The sequence below is a fragment of the Liolophura sinensis genome, chromosome 9, assembly GCF_032854445.1.
Source record: "Liolophura sinensis isolate JHLJ2023 chromosome 9, CUHK_Ljap_v2, whole genome shotgun sequence".
In the NCBI taxonomy this organism is placed as follows: Eukaryota; Metazoa; Mollusca; class Polyplacophora; order Chitonida; family Chitonidae; genus Liolophura; species Liolophura sinensis.
Genome location: NC_088303.1, coordinates 34,538,261 through 34,555,295, shown reverse-complemented (window position 1 = coordinate 34,555,295; position 17,035 = coordinate 34,538,261). Strand labels below are relative to the sequence as shown.

The following is a 17,035-nucleotide window of genomic DNA, read 5'->3' as shown; positions in this document are numbered from 1 at the left end:
GTTTTTAAACATCGTTAAGTGTTAGCCTGCAGGTACCACTGCTCACCTACATGTACATGTCATACTTGTACCTTAATAATAAAATTAAATGCACTTCCAAGTTATTTCAGAATCCAGAATACAGGCTGGTTACCGACTGTAATAGTAGCCATTATGTGTAATAATTTAATGAAATGTTAAAAAAAAAAAAAATGTTTAATCTCAGATTGGAAATTGCATTTATACCACACTAAAAAAACTTAGAAAGAAATGTGTTTCATGGAAGAAATTATCCATCTGTTTTAATGCTCATCTTAAATTTACCATGTCACATTCAAAAAATATTTACATACAATATAAAGTTGCAATATTTCAAAAATACTGTATTACACCTAAAGATTAGCTTTTTTTCCAGTGACACATTTTGCTGGATTCTGATTAATTCAACTAACCAATAGGGCCACTTGAACAGTTTTTTTTTTTTTTTTAGATAGATTGATTGATTTCTTCATTAATCAGAAATATTTAAGTGGCATCAAAAGTACATCAAAATGTGCAATCATTTTTATGTGCTTCTGAAAGTGGATTCCTACAGGCAAGGTAAAATACAGTCATGGAAATTTTGGATGACATCAAATGAAAGGATTAAAACAAGAGATTAAACAAAAGTTGGCACTGTCTTTCTTGACATAGTTGGAATGCTGTGAGGGGATTGACATTAGGTGAGCATATCAATTTTTCCAGAAGACAGAATTTGGATGTGAACTACTCTGTATGTTTATACCAATTCTGCCAGTGAGGTGATGTCTCCAGCTGTTGCCCCATGTGTCAGTGCTGTCAGGTTCTTCACAATGCTTAGCGCCTTTGCCCTGTAACAGAGATAGCAGTGACTGACTGACTGATATACTAACAAATAGCATATTTCAACAATTATTCAACAATTAATGGTTTATCAGCAATCAATGGTTTATAACAAATCGGAATTCATTTAAAAAATTTCCCATTTCTTCTGGTATATACACCCCCAGAAATATAGCATTCAAAATTTTATTACGACCAACTTTTCAGAAAACATTACCTGTGCTCGTATTAAAGAGCCTTCTCTTCATTGGGGCTCTATACAATCTGGAACCTATATGCATGTTACAATATCCAATTGTTTTTTTACCATGTATAATATATGCTTACCTGACATTACCAGCCTGAGGGGTCAAATAGAGTCGTTTGTAAGCTGACACAACTGCTTCTTTGACAGAGGCTTCCTTGGAGAAGATCAGTACGAGCATTTTGCGCACTCCGATGATGGCGTTGTTCACTCCAAACTCGAACGCTGTCACATAAAAATGGATGGTTTCCAGAACATCTGAGGTGGTCTTGGAAGTGAGAAGCTGACAGAGTAACGGGATTGACTTCTGAACCTGAGCTGCAAACGTCATCGAGTCCTGAAACACGTCACAAAAAGCCACATAACATGCTTGTATAATTATGTTATTTCTTACTTTATAGGCCTGTTAGTAGGTGTCAAAATTTTTGGGAAACACCCCCTTTTTGGACGCAGTTGTAAGACCAACACTTTCCTTGTTATTTCTAGGTCAAGGTTACTTAGGTCAAACCATACTCCAAAGTGGCATTTTAATAATAAAGTTGGGTGCCTGTTTGAATGCTTAATGCACTGTTTGTTCTAAATGAAAATATGAACACATATTCCCGGTAAACATTTACAGTCGTACCTCGTTATAACGCTCGGTTTGGGACCGAAGCCATGTTGGCGGCACAGAGGAGTAATGCGGTACAGTAAGGGTCGGTACACTTTGTACCACAAGGCATAGGATGAGCATCCATAATGTAATCATGCAATGCTTCAAACCTTTAAATCCCTCTTAACGTGGATGGTGTTAAGAGAGGGTGGTGCTAGCTTATGGAAAATAACATTGCAGATTTTTGTACCAGGTGCTTAGGCGTTACAAAAGGGTACATCACAGCCAGGTTTGAGTGTATTTATTTCACCTGTGGTCACAGATATTTCTGGAAAATAGAAAAGTACTATTCCTTACTAAATTTTCTTAGTATGTATAAGCTGGCTTGTTGGCCGAAGCTTTATGAGTAGCAAACTTTCCACATTTCAGGGCAGCTACGTTTTGGTGTCAGCAAAAAAACACCTTTCATAAGCATTAGACTACAATAAATGACCTAAAGTTTCGCCCTCGGACTTGGAAGGAATATTCTGTAATTCACTGCGTTCATTGGGGTTCTTACTGACTGGGCGCCGAGGGAGACCATCAAGGTTGGTCAAGGTATTACATACAGACAGTTTAAGTATGTATAAACCTGCTCATGCTTCAGTGAGCAGTCAGTCTATGCTCCTACCACTAATAGTTCATGTCTTCCTCAGTTTAAATCATAATAATTTTAGTACATGCTCTTCACAACAGGCTGATTGTTTTATTATAGTTATTTTGTGACAAATGGGAACAAGGGAGAAAACTCTCTGGAGGGTAAGCGTGACTACTCAGTACCTTTATGGATGTGGAGTATCGGGCCAAACGTCCGTTTTAGAACTGCAGGGCTCCATATACAAAACTGTAGTAGAATTTAGCACACCACAAATCCATACTTGCAAACTATAACCTTACCAGCAGACGAGATGAAGATGTCAAAGTGCAATCAAAGCGACACCTACACACGTGAGTTTGCACCGCTGGGGCTAAACATTTCTTGTTCACTCTGGCATAATCTGGAAGACTTTCAACTTTCACCCACGTTAAAATCATGTCTGGGCAAAACTGTATGCAGGACATCGTAAAACATTTTGTTAATAAAGCCAGTGACGGTGTGAATTCCTAATGTGATAACAATTCAAACAAATCCTTTCTCCCAATGTGCTACCGAAAAGGGGTAAAAGTAAACCGGGGTATAGTTTTCGAATACCTTGCATGGAGTATGTTTTCAGTGTTTAACTGGAGGTTCCCTGATATGAAAACTCAGGAAAAGGAACTCTTCTGCAATGGGAGGACAGTTCTGACTCTAAAGAAACAAAATGTGCGTGTAGACTGACATACTAAATTGGAATTACATGGGAAGCTGATGACAGATATTTCTCAATGAAATTCGTTTTTAGCTAAAATATGTCTATACACACATCTGATGCATAACGAGGGCTCTCATCTCTTCACCAGTGGGAGGTGACATCCACGTAGGCGTAACCCAAATAATTGGTTTGTCTGCAGTGTGCAGTGTGCATGCGGCCTACATTCCTTGTTTGGTGTGGTCATGCTTTGAGACAGTGTCTGGACTTTTTGGACAGTTTTGTAACAGACATCACCCTTCTTAATACTTTCTTCGATTTCATTCATTTTTAGAGATCTATATGTAACCCTACTAGTCGGGAGACCTGCACACCTCAGAGTCAGTGAATTGACCCCATGGTTAGCAACCAGAGCTGCAGGGTAATGAAACAGGTGGGGGGGCTAGCCACTCTCTTCTGTCATGCCGCCAACTCAGATCGTGTGAAAGTAACGACAGTAACTCACGGGGCCAAACTCTAGGCCATTTACCACATGCTTCACAAAAACATGTGCTGAACAGCTGCTTTACCTTAAGGTACTGGACGAGCACTTGTTGCTTGGTGAGCTCATTGACCACTCCGCTCTCAGAGGCACGACGCGCCACTTCCTCCTGGTGCTGCACAACATCCGAGGCAGACATGAGACGAGACTTCTTATAATCTGACAAATGTCATGTAAAAAAATTAGTGTCACAAAAAAACAAGAAAATAAACTTGCATTTACATGTACATAACGTTCATGTTTTAGTTCTAACCTTAACAAAAAGGCCCTCAATTTTATTTACCGCATTTCACCTAAAGTTCAACATTTTTCAAGTGACACATTTTGCTTGATTCTGACTGATTTACCTTTAGAGTGCTACAGTTTACAGTTTTTCGTGAAGTTTGACTAATTTCTTATCAGAAAAACTGAAATGTTGGCATTAAAAGAATTATTTTAATGCCATTATGTGCTTCTGAAATTGCATTTTTACACACCGATACCAAAGTTTAGGTGAAATACAGCATATAATGTGTTTTTTTTCCTCTTCTACAGGTAAATACTCTACAATACTTCACCTGTGGGAGAGAAATCAGGTTTGTGAATGAAAGTAAATATATATAGGCCACTTCACTGGTCTATGAAAGCTAGGGGTCTTGATGGACTTTTACAGAGTGATTGTAACCATTTACTACAAGGTTGAACAGATCGTAATTTCTGACTGAAGTGCAAGAAGTTATCAACTGAAAGTTAAAGCAATGATCGTGAGCTTAGTCATTTACAATTAACTTAGCCTTACTCTTACGATTCCTTTGTGCATGCCAAACCAGAATATGAATATCAGGTTATAGATTTAGTTGATGAGACATTCAGAGGACTGGTATTCTGCTATCCATACTGAAACATACTGCTTATTACGGCACTCACCCACAAATACTTTCTGGAGAGTGGACAGGATATTCTTAGTATGAGGAGTGTCCTCAGTCTGGCTTTCAGCCTCATCTTCTGGCCTGTACAGAGGGACAAGGAAGTGGGTAACAAGTTAGAGTATATATCCACCCAAAAGCAGAAAACGATCACTAAGGTCCACAGTGTACATATCTCCTCTTATAAAAGTTTTTTTTTTTTTTTTTTTTTGTATATCTGAACAATTTTTTTCCTGATGCAAAATTCACTTTCATTTAGTTATTATTTTGCATGCATGAAGGTTTTGAAATATTTTATGCTAAATATAAATTATCAAGATGTTACATGCTTCTTACTCTTCAGAAGATTGACAGTTGCCATGGTAGTATGGGTGGTCAGGCCAAGCCTCCTGGGCAGCCTCTAGTAGAGATAGCACTTTCTTGAATTCTTCTCCATCCAGCAAAACACACAATTTCTCTGCAACACTGGGGAAATATTAATTTTATTAATTACAGGTGCTTTAGAAACTTTTATATCAAAATTTGACCAAAATCATTTCAGAGTTATAAATAAGGGTTCCATGACATAAATACCACTGTCAAGAAAAAGTTGATGCAGTTTGTCCATATCCAATGAGGATATTTGTGATGAAAGGCTGCGTTTAATAGCTACAGTCTTATCTACATAAGTTCACTGGGTACACTATGTAGTAGTTTACCTTAAGTACTGTATTGTTTCATACATTCAAGAATCATATTTAAGTGACACGTACGGAGAAAATTACAACTTACTAAAATCATTCCTAAGCCAAATAAAAGATACTTGCAATATATTTCACTGATTTCAAAGACTGACTAGCAAAGACCCACCTACACGAAATGACACTCTACCAAAACTGATATGTTTGTTTACCTCACAGGTGTGTCGTCCTCAGTAATCAGATCTGCCTCGTCCTCTTCATCTGAAGGTTCACTTTCCTCAGTGGGTCCATCATCATTGTTATCTACCTTTAAGTAGTTCTCCAGTTTGGTGGCAATGGTTTTCCAGCTGGAAGTTGTCTGCTCTGTTAAGGTGTCTGCAATAAGGTGAGGATAAAACCAGAACTGTTTTACTATGACTATAGTTCGTGCACGCTGTTGCATAAAGTCCTTACTGATATTTGCATAGAACTCTCAGTCCAGATCTAACTTATTGCATTTGCAAAGGAAGGAATCTTCCGACTGACTTTACACTTGCTGAGTGTACTGTTAACTACCCAGGGAAGTGTAGAGCATTCAAAAAACAATATATATTGTGCATTGGGTAATGCTCACATTCCAAATCTTTTTGCTTTCACTTGCATACTTTCTTTAGTTGTGCAATGAATACTATACAAAGTAGACATGTCATTGAAACGATATGGTAGATATGAATTAACTTCGATCAGCATTGCACTTCTGATCTGAGCAGCATCTTCAGGCAATGCTAGACACTGAAAAGCCGTGGAATTTAACACCTTGAGCGAGGAGTTAAATTCCACGGCTTGGTATAGCAGAACAACAGATATACGTTTTAATAAATGTTCCCTTTGGGTTGAGAATTACCAGGTGAATGCAGGCTATTCTTTCAGTCTCTTTACCCTAGATGTGGAGGGGCCACACTGGCTGATATCTACTGGGTTCTACTAGAGAAGACTTTGACCAAAGAAGTTTCAATCCAGCTGCCACTGATTTAATCCAGGGCCTTTTCTCCAACCATAAATTTATTTATTTATTTGATTCGTGTTTTACATCATACTCAAAAACATTTCACTTATATGACAGCGGCCAGCAATGAGGTGGGAGGAAACCAGGCACAGACCAGAAGGAACTGACGACCATTCACAGGTTGCTGGAAAACTTTCCCAAATGCATGTATCACCAGAGAGGAATACCAGGTAAACAGTGTTTGACCAAACAGATGTAAATTCAGCTGCCAGTGGTTCAGCAGAATTTTTGTAAACTTTACTCCAACAATAAACCTGAGTGGATTAAGAGAAGAATTCTGGGCTCCAGACTAAAAACACAAGTGTAATAAATAAATGTATACTGTTACCATCTGGTGATGGGGATACTGGCTCTGGCATCATCTCCTCTAGCTTACTCTTCTCCTTCTCATAGCTCAGCTGTAACTCTTCCAATGGCAGCTAAACAGTGAGCAGAAATTGACAGAAACAGTAAGATTTCAATGTGCCACAACCCCAAACAGGACAAGCCACAAATCTGATGTGACTGACAGCCAGGTTGTCATAATTCAAAATGGCTGCCAAATCACATCATTTCGACCACTCCCAACACAGCTTTACAAAAAGCACAAATGGAAAAAATGATACCAAATCTTCTAGGGTTTTCATTTAGAATCGCAGGAGGTCAAAGTTCAAAAATAGGCGGCTGAATTGAAAGTAATTATGCCACAATTACTATTGATTTAAATAGTAAGAATATTCATTTATTTACGTATTTATTTGATTTGTGTTTTACGCCGTACTCAAGAATATTTCACTTATACGATGGTGGGTGGAAACCGGGCACAGCCCGGGGGAAACCCACGACCATCCGGAGGTTGCTGGCAGACCTTCCCACTTTCAGCCGGAGAGGAAGCTAGCATGAGCTGGACTTGAAAAGCAACCGCATTGGTGAAAGGCTCCTGGGTCATTACGCTGCACTAGCGCGCTAACCGACCCAGCCATGGAGGCCCCGTAAGAATATTCATGGTAGGTGGCTCTGGAGAAGGCAGTAGACGGCTGTCTGCTGCCTCCTATTTGCCCTTTTTGAACACACTGATCTTCTGCACAGATGACGTTGTCAAGGCGTTAACAACCATTCCAAGCCAAATATTCTTACCTTTGCTGCAAAAGGGTTGCTCTGCAGAAGGGTGGTGATCAGCTGTATGGCCTGTTTCCGGACCTGACAGGACTTGTCCTGGAGCCGACCAATCACAAGATTCACCAGGTTCTCTTGGCGCATCAATGGCAAGCACTGATTGGTAGGGAAAGAGACAAATATGTATTAACTGCAATGTACGTAAAACAAATGTAATACTCAGTTTCATTTACTCAGACTTTTTTTTTTCTTTCTTGACTGCAGGTGATTCTTTTAGGTGTCATCAGTTATTTACACATTTTCATATCACTATTCCGAGTAGCTTATGTGTATTTCATGTTTTAACTTTTTAAAGAATTAGCAAACAAAGATGTAATGTCAGAATGGTGGACTTCAGCATGATGTATTATTCTGACCTTCTCATTGACCACTCTCAGCCATATCTGTAAGACCTTACTCCTGACAAAGGCATGGACATCATGAATGTGATCCTGAAAGAAGTTAAAAAGTCAAGGATGAACACAAAAACAAGGTTAATGCATAAAAAACATTTTCGCACATCATATGCAGCATCAGATAATCCTCGCCTATGAAACGAGAGGCTGCAACAGATGTAAGTTGAAATATAGCTGTCTGCAGTAAGACCAATGACGACTAATAGCTTTGTACACCAAAGGTATAGCAGTTAGAAACAGTTTGAATAAGATTCAGAAGGCTCTATGAGGTTTGACTTAAACCCAACATTGCACTATGATTCTGGGGTTATATATACTAAGTGTGTCTAGGGTTTGGTAGTACTGACTAAGCTGCCACGTCTTGCAAGATCTGGTTCTGAGCTACCAAGCCTTGCAGATCTGGTTCTGAGCTACAAAGCCTTGCAGAAATGGTTCTGTGCTACATGTACCAAGCCATGCAGAACTGGTTCTGAGCTACAAGTACCAAGCCCTGCAAAAATGGTTCTGAGCTACCAATCCTTACAGAACTGGTTCTGAGCAACCAAACCTTACAGAACTGATTCTGAGCTGCCCCTTGCAGATCTGGTTCCGAGCTGCCAAGCCTTGCAAAACTGGTTCTGAGTTGCTAAACCTTGCAGATCTGGTTCTGAGTTACCAAGCCATGCAGATCTGGTTCTGAGCTACGAAGCCTTGCACATCTGGTTCTGAGCTACCAAACCTTGCAGATCTGGTTCTGAGCTACCATGCCTTGCAGATCTGGTTCTGAGCTACCAAACCATGCAGATCTGGTTCTGAGATACCAAGCCTTGCAGATCTGGTTCTGAGCTACCATGCCTTGCAGAACTGGTTCTGAGTTACCAAGCCTTCCAGATCTGGTTCTGAGCTACCATGCCTTGCAGATCTGGTTCTGAGCTACCATGCCTTGCAGATCTGGATCTGAGTTACCAAGCCATGCAGATCTGGTTCTGAGCTACCACGCCTTGCAGATCTGGTTCTGAGCTACCAAACCATGCAGATCTGGTTCTGAGTTACCAAGCCATGCAGATCTGGTTCTGAGCTACCACGCCTTGCACATCTGGTTCAGAGCTACCAAACCTTGTAGATCTGGTTCTGAGCTATCAAGCCTTGCAGATCTGGTTCTGAGCTACAATGCCTTGCAGATCTGGTTCTGAGTTACCAAGCCTTGCAGATCTGGATCTGAGCTACCAAGCCTTGTCAGAACTATGTAGTGATACCACACACGACCAAGTCTGAAATTTTGAATAACCGATGAGTGATGAACAGCTATACTTTCTTTTGAAGCACAATACTGTGAGTTTATAGATGAGATTGTAGTGTGTCAGATCATGAGTTACCTCCAGTTTATCCAGGATCTGATCTCGTGTGAGTTTCTGTTTGTTGTCCAGGTCATCTTTGGAGAGGACTTTGATGAGGATCTCGCCCATAGCACCCAATACACCATTCCTCATTGAATAAGACTAAAACAAGTTCATTATTTATTTGATTATTGTTGAACACAATACTCAAGAGTTTTTCTCTTATATACCATCAGTCACTTTTTATGGGAGGAGGAAACTGGAATTTCTGGGGTAAACAATTAAATAATCAAGTTACATTTCCACTGGAATAATTATATATACCAAGAAAATAAATTATGAAAATAGCAATGGGATAATTAGCCTTTTGTCAAGGTGTACCTGGTTTTGTCAGTTCGTTATTTTACAAATACAGCACAACTTTTTGATCAAAATGTATTCAATATATTCACTATCAAGTTTCAAGTAAATACATGACTACACCAGTAGAGCTTTCAAGACAGTAGGAAGATGGGTTAAAAATTGTAGATTTAAATTGGAAAGTTGTTGGAGTGAGTGAGTGCTTGAAGTGAGTGAGTGAAGATAAGTAAGCCGCCCCACCCGAGCCTTTATACTGGTACGGCTCAACCAGTCGTTGCACTATCCCCTTCATGCTGAACGCCAAGTGATGAAGTTACAACTTCCTCTTTTAAAGTCTTAGGTGTGACTTGACCTAGGACTGACCCTGGATCTACCGCTCTTGACACAGATGCTCTACCAACTGTGCTATCGGGGGGCGGTCAGGATAGTTGAAGTACATGTATTCTTGTAGACACAGAGTGGCATGTTTTAAGTGACTTACCTCACCCTCCAGGTGTCTGAGGATGACGCTGATACTTGTCAACACAACGGCTGGCACCCGCTCAGCTATCTCCACAAGGAAGCTGGCGTACGACCGTGTGCCTGATGTGTCTCTCACCAAGTCCTTGGGGTCCATTCGACCTATTTCTCTGCATAACAGACAGATTTTAGTGTCTACTAAGCAATTTGAGGTACTGTATATTCTATATATATATATATATATATATATATTTATATATATACACATACATACATAGGTATATTCTATATATGCATATATATATATATACACACGGTTTTACTCTCTTCTACTTTTATGTGATCACTGATCTATTAATTACTCTTTAAAGCCATTTGACTACAACATGTTTGATAACTCTGTAAGTATATATCTACTTTTAATCTGGAAATCTTGCTAGGCCATGGGATATGCCATGTTAGCGAAGCTGCAAAGACGATGTCGCATCACTCATACCCCAGGATCACAGATAGAAGGCAGAACAGTGTCCATGTGACGACAGTGGAAAAGGGAGTGTTCTCAGATTACAGAAATAAACCATGCCTGGTTGGTTAGTATTATAGCATGGCAATGCTTTTAATTTTCCTGTGATTTTGCTTACTTTGAACTGCGAAGTGTCGGTTAGGCAACATCACAAAAATAAAATGTCATGTTTTTGAAAATTTATTATTAAACACATATATACATTTGGTATTTTGTTGTCTTTTCTTTTAACTAGAGCTGTGATAGTTTGAACAACTAACCTCATGATCTCTGCCACCACAGTCTTTACTCCATACTCTGTGGAGATGAGTTCTACTGCCTGGGCCAGCGGGACAACCAAGTGTTCAAAGTGCTGCAGTAACTGGATTATCTTCAGGCTCGCTCCTGCAAGATGGTAAATGTCGTTGACGAAAACAAACCTGCTACACAGCCACGTCACCAATGAGTACACAGAATAAAACAACAAAATAGCAAAATAGTTAAATGGGACTGAAAGTACTTAGTTCCGAAATAATCATTCGTAAAACTGTTCGCTTAAAAAAAAATACAGCAAAAAAAGAAGATAAATTAAAAAGTTCAAAAAAAAGAAAGAAAAGAAAAGCATTTTAAATGCTAAAAGATTACATGATGATGTATTTCGTGTTATTTGAAATTGTGTACATAACGGTTATTACATGTGGTTACGAACAATAGTTTGTCAAATTACAACCCAGCATTCACCATATTGAAGGCTGTTGGCTTCTCCAGGCTGACAACTGTCTACCCAGTGTCACTAATGTGACCTCATTGAAAGTTGCTTACTTCAGTTTAATGAACTTCTGCTAGTGAGTTTAAATTTCAAATCTAAAATGTGAATGATAGATACATTTAGTTTTACTAATGTGTATTAACAATACACATTCAAGCAGTAATTTTTTCTCTTTTCACATGTACTAAACCCAAATTTTGTGTATTTATATAATGTTACACAGTCTTACTGTAAGGATTTCATCAAATAACAAAAACACAAAACATTATTTTTTTTTGCTGACTTCTGGATACTGTTTTGTCTCTCCCAAAACTTTTGCAAACTAGAGCTACATAACGTATGAAGCATACAATTTCGTACAAAGAAGATCATGTGCAAGAATCGACGAATCTCAGAAACAGGGTAAGGCATGCTAAATTCCATACATTAACTGGCCTGTCATTTTAGGGAGGGTGATCAAGGATATAGCATTGGTCAGCATTCTTTAAAACAAGACATCTGCTAAAGACGGACTCACCCAGCGAGTGATTGTATTTCTTCACCATAACAGCGAGCACCCGGATAATCACGTCTCGAGTGTCCTTGTTACGACTAATCATGGTGTTTTCCAGCAGCTTGTAACAGCAACAGGTAATCATGCTGAAACAAAGGCGTTCAGTTACAAATCTAGTACATGTAACAAAAATGGACAACGAACATTGTAGATACACAGCACGGTCTGGAATATCTGCACATTTATATAAGCTCAACCCTCACTTGACAATACCTACAAGTATCTAGACTTGACAGTGTGCTTTCACTTGACAAAGTGTTAACTTACTTGATAAACAATACCCTTTTCTGACAATACAAAGCTAGATTGACAATGTGCTCTTACTTCACAAAGTGTGCCCTTACTGCATAAACCCTAACTTTACTTGACAACAGCTATTTAGACTCGACAGTGTGCCTTTATTTAACAAAGTGTGCTCTTACTTCATACATTTTACCTCAACTGGAAATACCTAGACGTGACAGTGTGCTTTTACTTGACAAAAATAAACCATACCATTTTGGTATATACAACCACCGCTTGTATGCAACAAAGTGTGCTCCTACTACAAAGTCCCTACCCTTACCTGACAACACCTATCTATGTCTGACAGCGTATTTTGGACAAATGGGGATTTACTTGACAAATGGTGCTTTTAAACAACAAAGTGTGCTCTTACTTGACAAACTCCTCCTCTGGGATAGGAGGGTCCCAAAGTCGACATAATGGCAGTTGCACTGTTCGCAACAGCACCTGCACTCCACGCTCGCGCTCTATCTCCCAGTTGATGGACATGCTGTCACTCGGCTGTTTTTTCTTTCCTCTGCCCTGAAAAATATTTACAAAGTTCTAATTACACACCTCTTCCTTGGTGAGAATTATTATACACAGTAAATGTCATAGTAAATCTTCAGATCCAAATAAATGTCATTATCTCTAAACCTATCTAAGACTGACTGGACTCTCAGAATCAGGGCAAATGAGAAATGTTAGTCATGGACAAAATTTCGGGTCAAATACACTCACATGTACAATTTATCTATTTACTACCTTATAATTTAGGTAGGTTGTCAGCTGTAGGACGCTCCTAATGTCGTCATACATACACATGTTAAACGACACTCGTTCAGGGTCCAAAGGAACCGAACTGTGGCATGACACCCAGCCGGCTACAGGTAAACTACATAATCAGACTACTGAGCCTTCAAGTCAAAGCTCACATCAAGGCAATTATTCTACTGGCATCTGTGGCCAATTTCACAAAGCATAAATAAGCATGAACTTCAACATACTGAGGCGTTCATGTTCCCAAAGATTTAAATTCGATTAGATTAGCCAGAACACACACAATACCTTGTGTATGTAGGTGTTCCCAAATTTGGATTCCTGTGCTTAAAAAGTAAAGCTTTAAGTCAAAACTGGTGCTGTGGAATTGGCCCCAGTTCTGAAGAAACTAACCTTTGGCCCAGCGACACTTGTGCCAGGTTTGGTGTCCTCCGCTTCAAACATCTCCATATACTGACACAAGAGATACATTGTGGCCTTCAGTATGAGGAGATGCTGCTCACGAGAGGCTACAGAGATGTGCGGGCCTTCCAGTTCTACCATCAGCTCATTAGAATGAACAATGGACACTGTGGACAGAGAAAGAGTGATATTTCCATCATATGAAGGAAAACATTTAACATGTATCGAAGGTAAATAAAAAGTTTTAAGGCAGCACACACAAACTACAAATATTGAATCAAATTGATATGTGTACACAAAAGCAATAATTTGCACATGCACTTTTAATAAAACTACTGGAAAAGTTGCACAGGTAAAAAAATTTCTCAGTTTTAGTCTTCCTTCATTACCTTTGACAACAGAATTCCAGGCATCTTCCTTAAGATCTGGGCTGACATCTTTTTGCAAGCTGCACAGGGAATAGTAATCAGATAATCATCAAGAAGCTCAAATTTGCAATACCCTTATTCCTCAATCTTTTGGCATATAAAAGGGCTACTTTCAATGCAATTTATGCTCACTTTTCATTTGATCTTGGAGACAAAACTACATTGCGTGGATTGGCCACTTTCCAGCCTACACAAAAAGTAGTTTTATCAGCCTACACAGAATAATGCCTTCAGAATATGTTTGAATAAACACCTTGCAAACATGCAAAAAAGGTTGAATTACAGTAACTGCAACATCTTGTATAGTGATCCACGTCATTTTTCACTTAGGACCCTCATTCAATTAAACACTCCTTTAAGCACAAAGACAGGTGGGACAGGTGTGTCTGGTACATGTTAAAAGACAGGCTGTCAAAAAAAAAAAGTTGCAGCAAATAAATAAAGCTTTATCATTGTGTTCTATTTTTTTGCAGAAAGGTCCAAAAAATGTTACAGCTTGAATATTTCAGTTTGAACACAATATAAACCACAGAAAACGCTTTATTTTGGTAAAGCTTACTATTTCCAAATGTTATTACATGGCAATAAGTTGTAAAGTTTGTAATAATGAAGCCAATGTACACTTGGTTTCAGAGTGCAATAAAGTGATCAAAATGTAATAGATGAACTACATATATACCTATCATTAAATTAATTAAGACAACACAAAATCCACTCACCACAATACACTAAACCATGTATCAAAATGATCAACCGCAACAGATGCTTTAGGAGATCGGAGAGCGCTCTTAATATCTAAATAAAACAGATCAAATATCAGCAAACTGAAGCAAATCACAAATCAGCCTACAAGATCCCTGATAAGTTTTGCAATTTTGAGAAAATGAATGATAATTTAAGGTTTAATGCCACATGAGTGGAAATATTTCAGTCATACCCTGTCGGATCCACAAGTTATGGCCAAAAAACATGAGAATGACAACATCCAAAATCAATACACAAATAAGCGTTTTTCAACCACAAAATAAAAATCTGTTCAACATAAATGAAATGCATAAAATATAGTTTGTGTACAATATCCCTTAGATGTACATGTTTGAAAATGTATTTACCTATAGCATCACCAACAATACTGTCCAAACATTGAACGCACTCTGATGTTAAATACCTGCAGAGCAACGATTATGTTAAGATACAAACAAGAAAAGGTTAGTCACTTTCTCAGTAAGGTGAGGTCCTACTTTTTGAAAATCATGCTTCAATGGATGATACTGAAGTAGAAAAATTCTAATCTGTTTGAGAACAGTGATCTACAGAATTATAAAGAGACAGTTAACATTTGAGTTGATTTCAGCCAAACAATTTCTCACCTTGCAGAGCCCCAGGAATCAGTCTTAGTGGAAGGATCTCTTCCACAGTGAATTGATTCACAGCTGTTTTATTGAGCAAGTCATCCCGTGACAACGGTATAACAAATTCCTGGGCCATCTTCACGCCTTTTCTAAACAAACAAAATATACAAACTGAAACTAGAGAAAACAGTTAATACTGTTATAAATATGTTCTGTTACTGTCTGGCATTGATACATAAGGCATTCTGAGAGCGCAAACCTCTGCTACACCAAAATGTACAAATCCGTCTATAGATAAATCCGTCTGCATTTGGGTCATTCCCCAAATCTTTTAAAGCCTGTTTATAAATCTGGAACAAGATCCAGATCACTATGAAAATGTAGTAAACCAAATCATTGGTTTATAAACAGAATATAGTCCCCATAACAAGTTGGTTTGGTTTGCATGGTGATGATCTTCGAGACAAGCAGACTGCTAAAAAAAATAAAGGTAAAAGTTTTAGCACACATATTTGTGCAGGTCTATTTGTTCTCGAGATACATGATTAGTGCATGAGGTGTGAGGCAACAGAACTTTAACTCTCAGACAAATGTAAAAGGAATGTGGTACGCCTACGTTGAAATGTGAGCAACGCTGATGTTATGTAGGACTAGCTTGGGGCCATCCATGGCCAAACAAGAAATACAAAATAACATCTGAGCAATTCAAACTATTCGAAAGCAATCGGGTCTGGACGATTACCATTACAAAACAGTTTGTGGGGATGGGATTGAAAGAAGTGACGAGGCGTTATGATGTGGATTAAACAGCTAGCGGTAAATGATGAGCTTATTCAAACCACAATCTGTTCAACACAATAGTGAACGGCGGGAACTCTGACTAAGGGTTGAGCAGCCTTGAATATGAGGTGTGAAGATATTTCTCAATCTACTTTGCACTAGTCAGTGCATAAAAAAGTAGCCAATCTGGATGGATGGTATGAAATGTTAGAATTCTGACATTCATCGTAAAACAGAGTCCATCTCCGCCTCTCAAAATGCTGCACATTTTCGAATGCTAACTTGATGGAATGGTTCTTAGTGAGGATGGCGTTGACAGGACCCAAATTTTCCTGGACTAAAAATACTAATAAGTTCATGTGCTACTCGGGGTGGGATTAACAAGACTGAAGTTGTGCAGTGGAAATAATATAGTTCTCGCTGAAAGATTTCAATGCCAAAAATCCATTACATTTCAAACGGTGAAATCCAAAAGTTGGTCACTTGATATTTCAAAATGGCTGTCTACTGCACGGTACTCGCTACTGCCACAGTTCTAGCCATCAATGTGACCACAAGGCAGGTAGTTAACATGTATCATCTGTGAGAGTAGTTAATCAGTCAAGAGAGATAGCAGTCAAGATTCCACACGGAAATTACATAGAAAATCAGCAGAGAGGGCGAGTGCCATTGACATGAGTGGGAAGGAGATAGGAGTTTGAAAATTGCAGCGAATTTTTTTATAGGCTGGGATGGATTATTTGATTTTGATAAATGTCAGAATTTAAAACAGCACATCTAGATGAGCTAAAAAATGCAGACACTGTCATCCAGGAATAGTGGGTCCTATCTGCTATAACTTGAGTCAAATTTGAATGTGTATAAATGTAATGAAAAAAAAGATCTATTTTAGGTTTAGTGCTTTTCTCTTTTGAACTTGACTGTTGTTGTTGTAACGCTTCTTCTCAGAGAGTATGGCTTTGTTGACAAGTGACAAGAATTTGATTGGCAAACCTTTCCGCTATTAGTAGGAAAAGCTCACTTTTAAAGTTTCTTTTCAACCTAATGGCTTTCAGATGCTTTTGTTGTGGTTCGGGTATCGCATAAACAGATGTAAACATACTTACACATGGACTAGGGGATAAACAATTTTCTTCGCCTTCGCAAACTCGGTTTAAAATAGGCGGACTTTAAAGACTTCCGGTTTCTATCGACCAATCATCGTTTGACTTTCTAGCAAGTCCATCTTTTTTGGCGTAATAAACTATAATGCGAGAAGATTTGATGAGAGGTCAAATGTTCTGTTTGGAGCGAGGCAAGTACATTACAAACCTAGATCCTCTTTTTCAATATACTACCTACAATA

At 38.7% G+C, this 17,035-nt stretch overlaps 1 protein-coding gene across 1 annotated transcript in view; it reads right to left on the bottom strand.

The window, feature by feature from the left end:
* Nucleotides 1-16,839, bottom strand: part of LOC135475129 (condensin complex subunit 1-like) — a 31,329-nt gene extending 14,490 nt beyond the window's left edge. The window contains exons 1-19 of the mRNA XM_064754889.1: nt 16,797-16,839; nt 14,929-15,059; nt 14,278-14,353; nt 13,520-13,578; nt 13,122-13,297; nt 12,343-12,491; nt 11,649-11,770; nt 10,644-10,767; nt 9,883-10,030; nt 9,081-9,203; nt 7,687-7,761; nt 7,292-7,426; nt 6,504-6,594; nt 5,343-5,505; nt 4,787-4,915; nt 4,452-4,534; nt 3,574-3,704; nt 1,168-1,421; nt 764-848 (exon numbers count right to left, since the gene is read on the bottom strand). Of these exons, the coding sequence (XP_064610959.1) occupies nt 764-848; nt 1,168-1,421; nt 3,574-3,704; nt 4,452-4,534; nt 4,787-4,915; nt 5,343-5,505; nt 6,504-6,594; nt 7,292-7,426; nt 7,687-7,761; nt 9,081-9,203; nt 9,883-10,030; nt 10,644-10,767; nt 11,649-11,770; nt 12,343-12,491; nt 13,122-13,297; nt 13,520-13,578; nt 14,278-14,353; nt 14,929-15,046 (2,241 nt within the window). The 5' untranslated portion in view covers nt 15,047-15,059; nt 16,797-16,839. The remainder of the gene's footprint in view (nt 1-763; nt 849-1,167; nt 1,422-3,573; nt 3,705-4,451; nt 4,535-4,786; nt 4,916-5,342; nt 5,506-6,503; nt 6,595-7,291; nt 7,427-7,686; nt 7,762-9,080; nt 9,204-9,882; nt 10,031-10,643; nt 10,768-11,648; nt 11,771-12,342; nt 12,492-13,121; nt 13,298-13,519; nt 13,579-14,277; nt 14,354-14,928; nt 15,060-16,796) is intronic.
* Nucleotides 16,840-17,035: the final 196 nt, after the last annotated feature.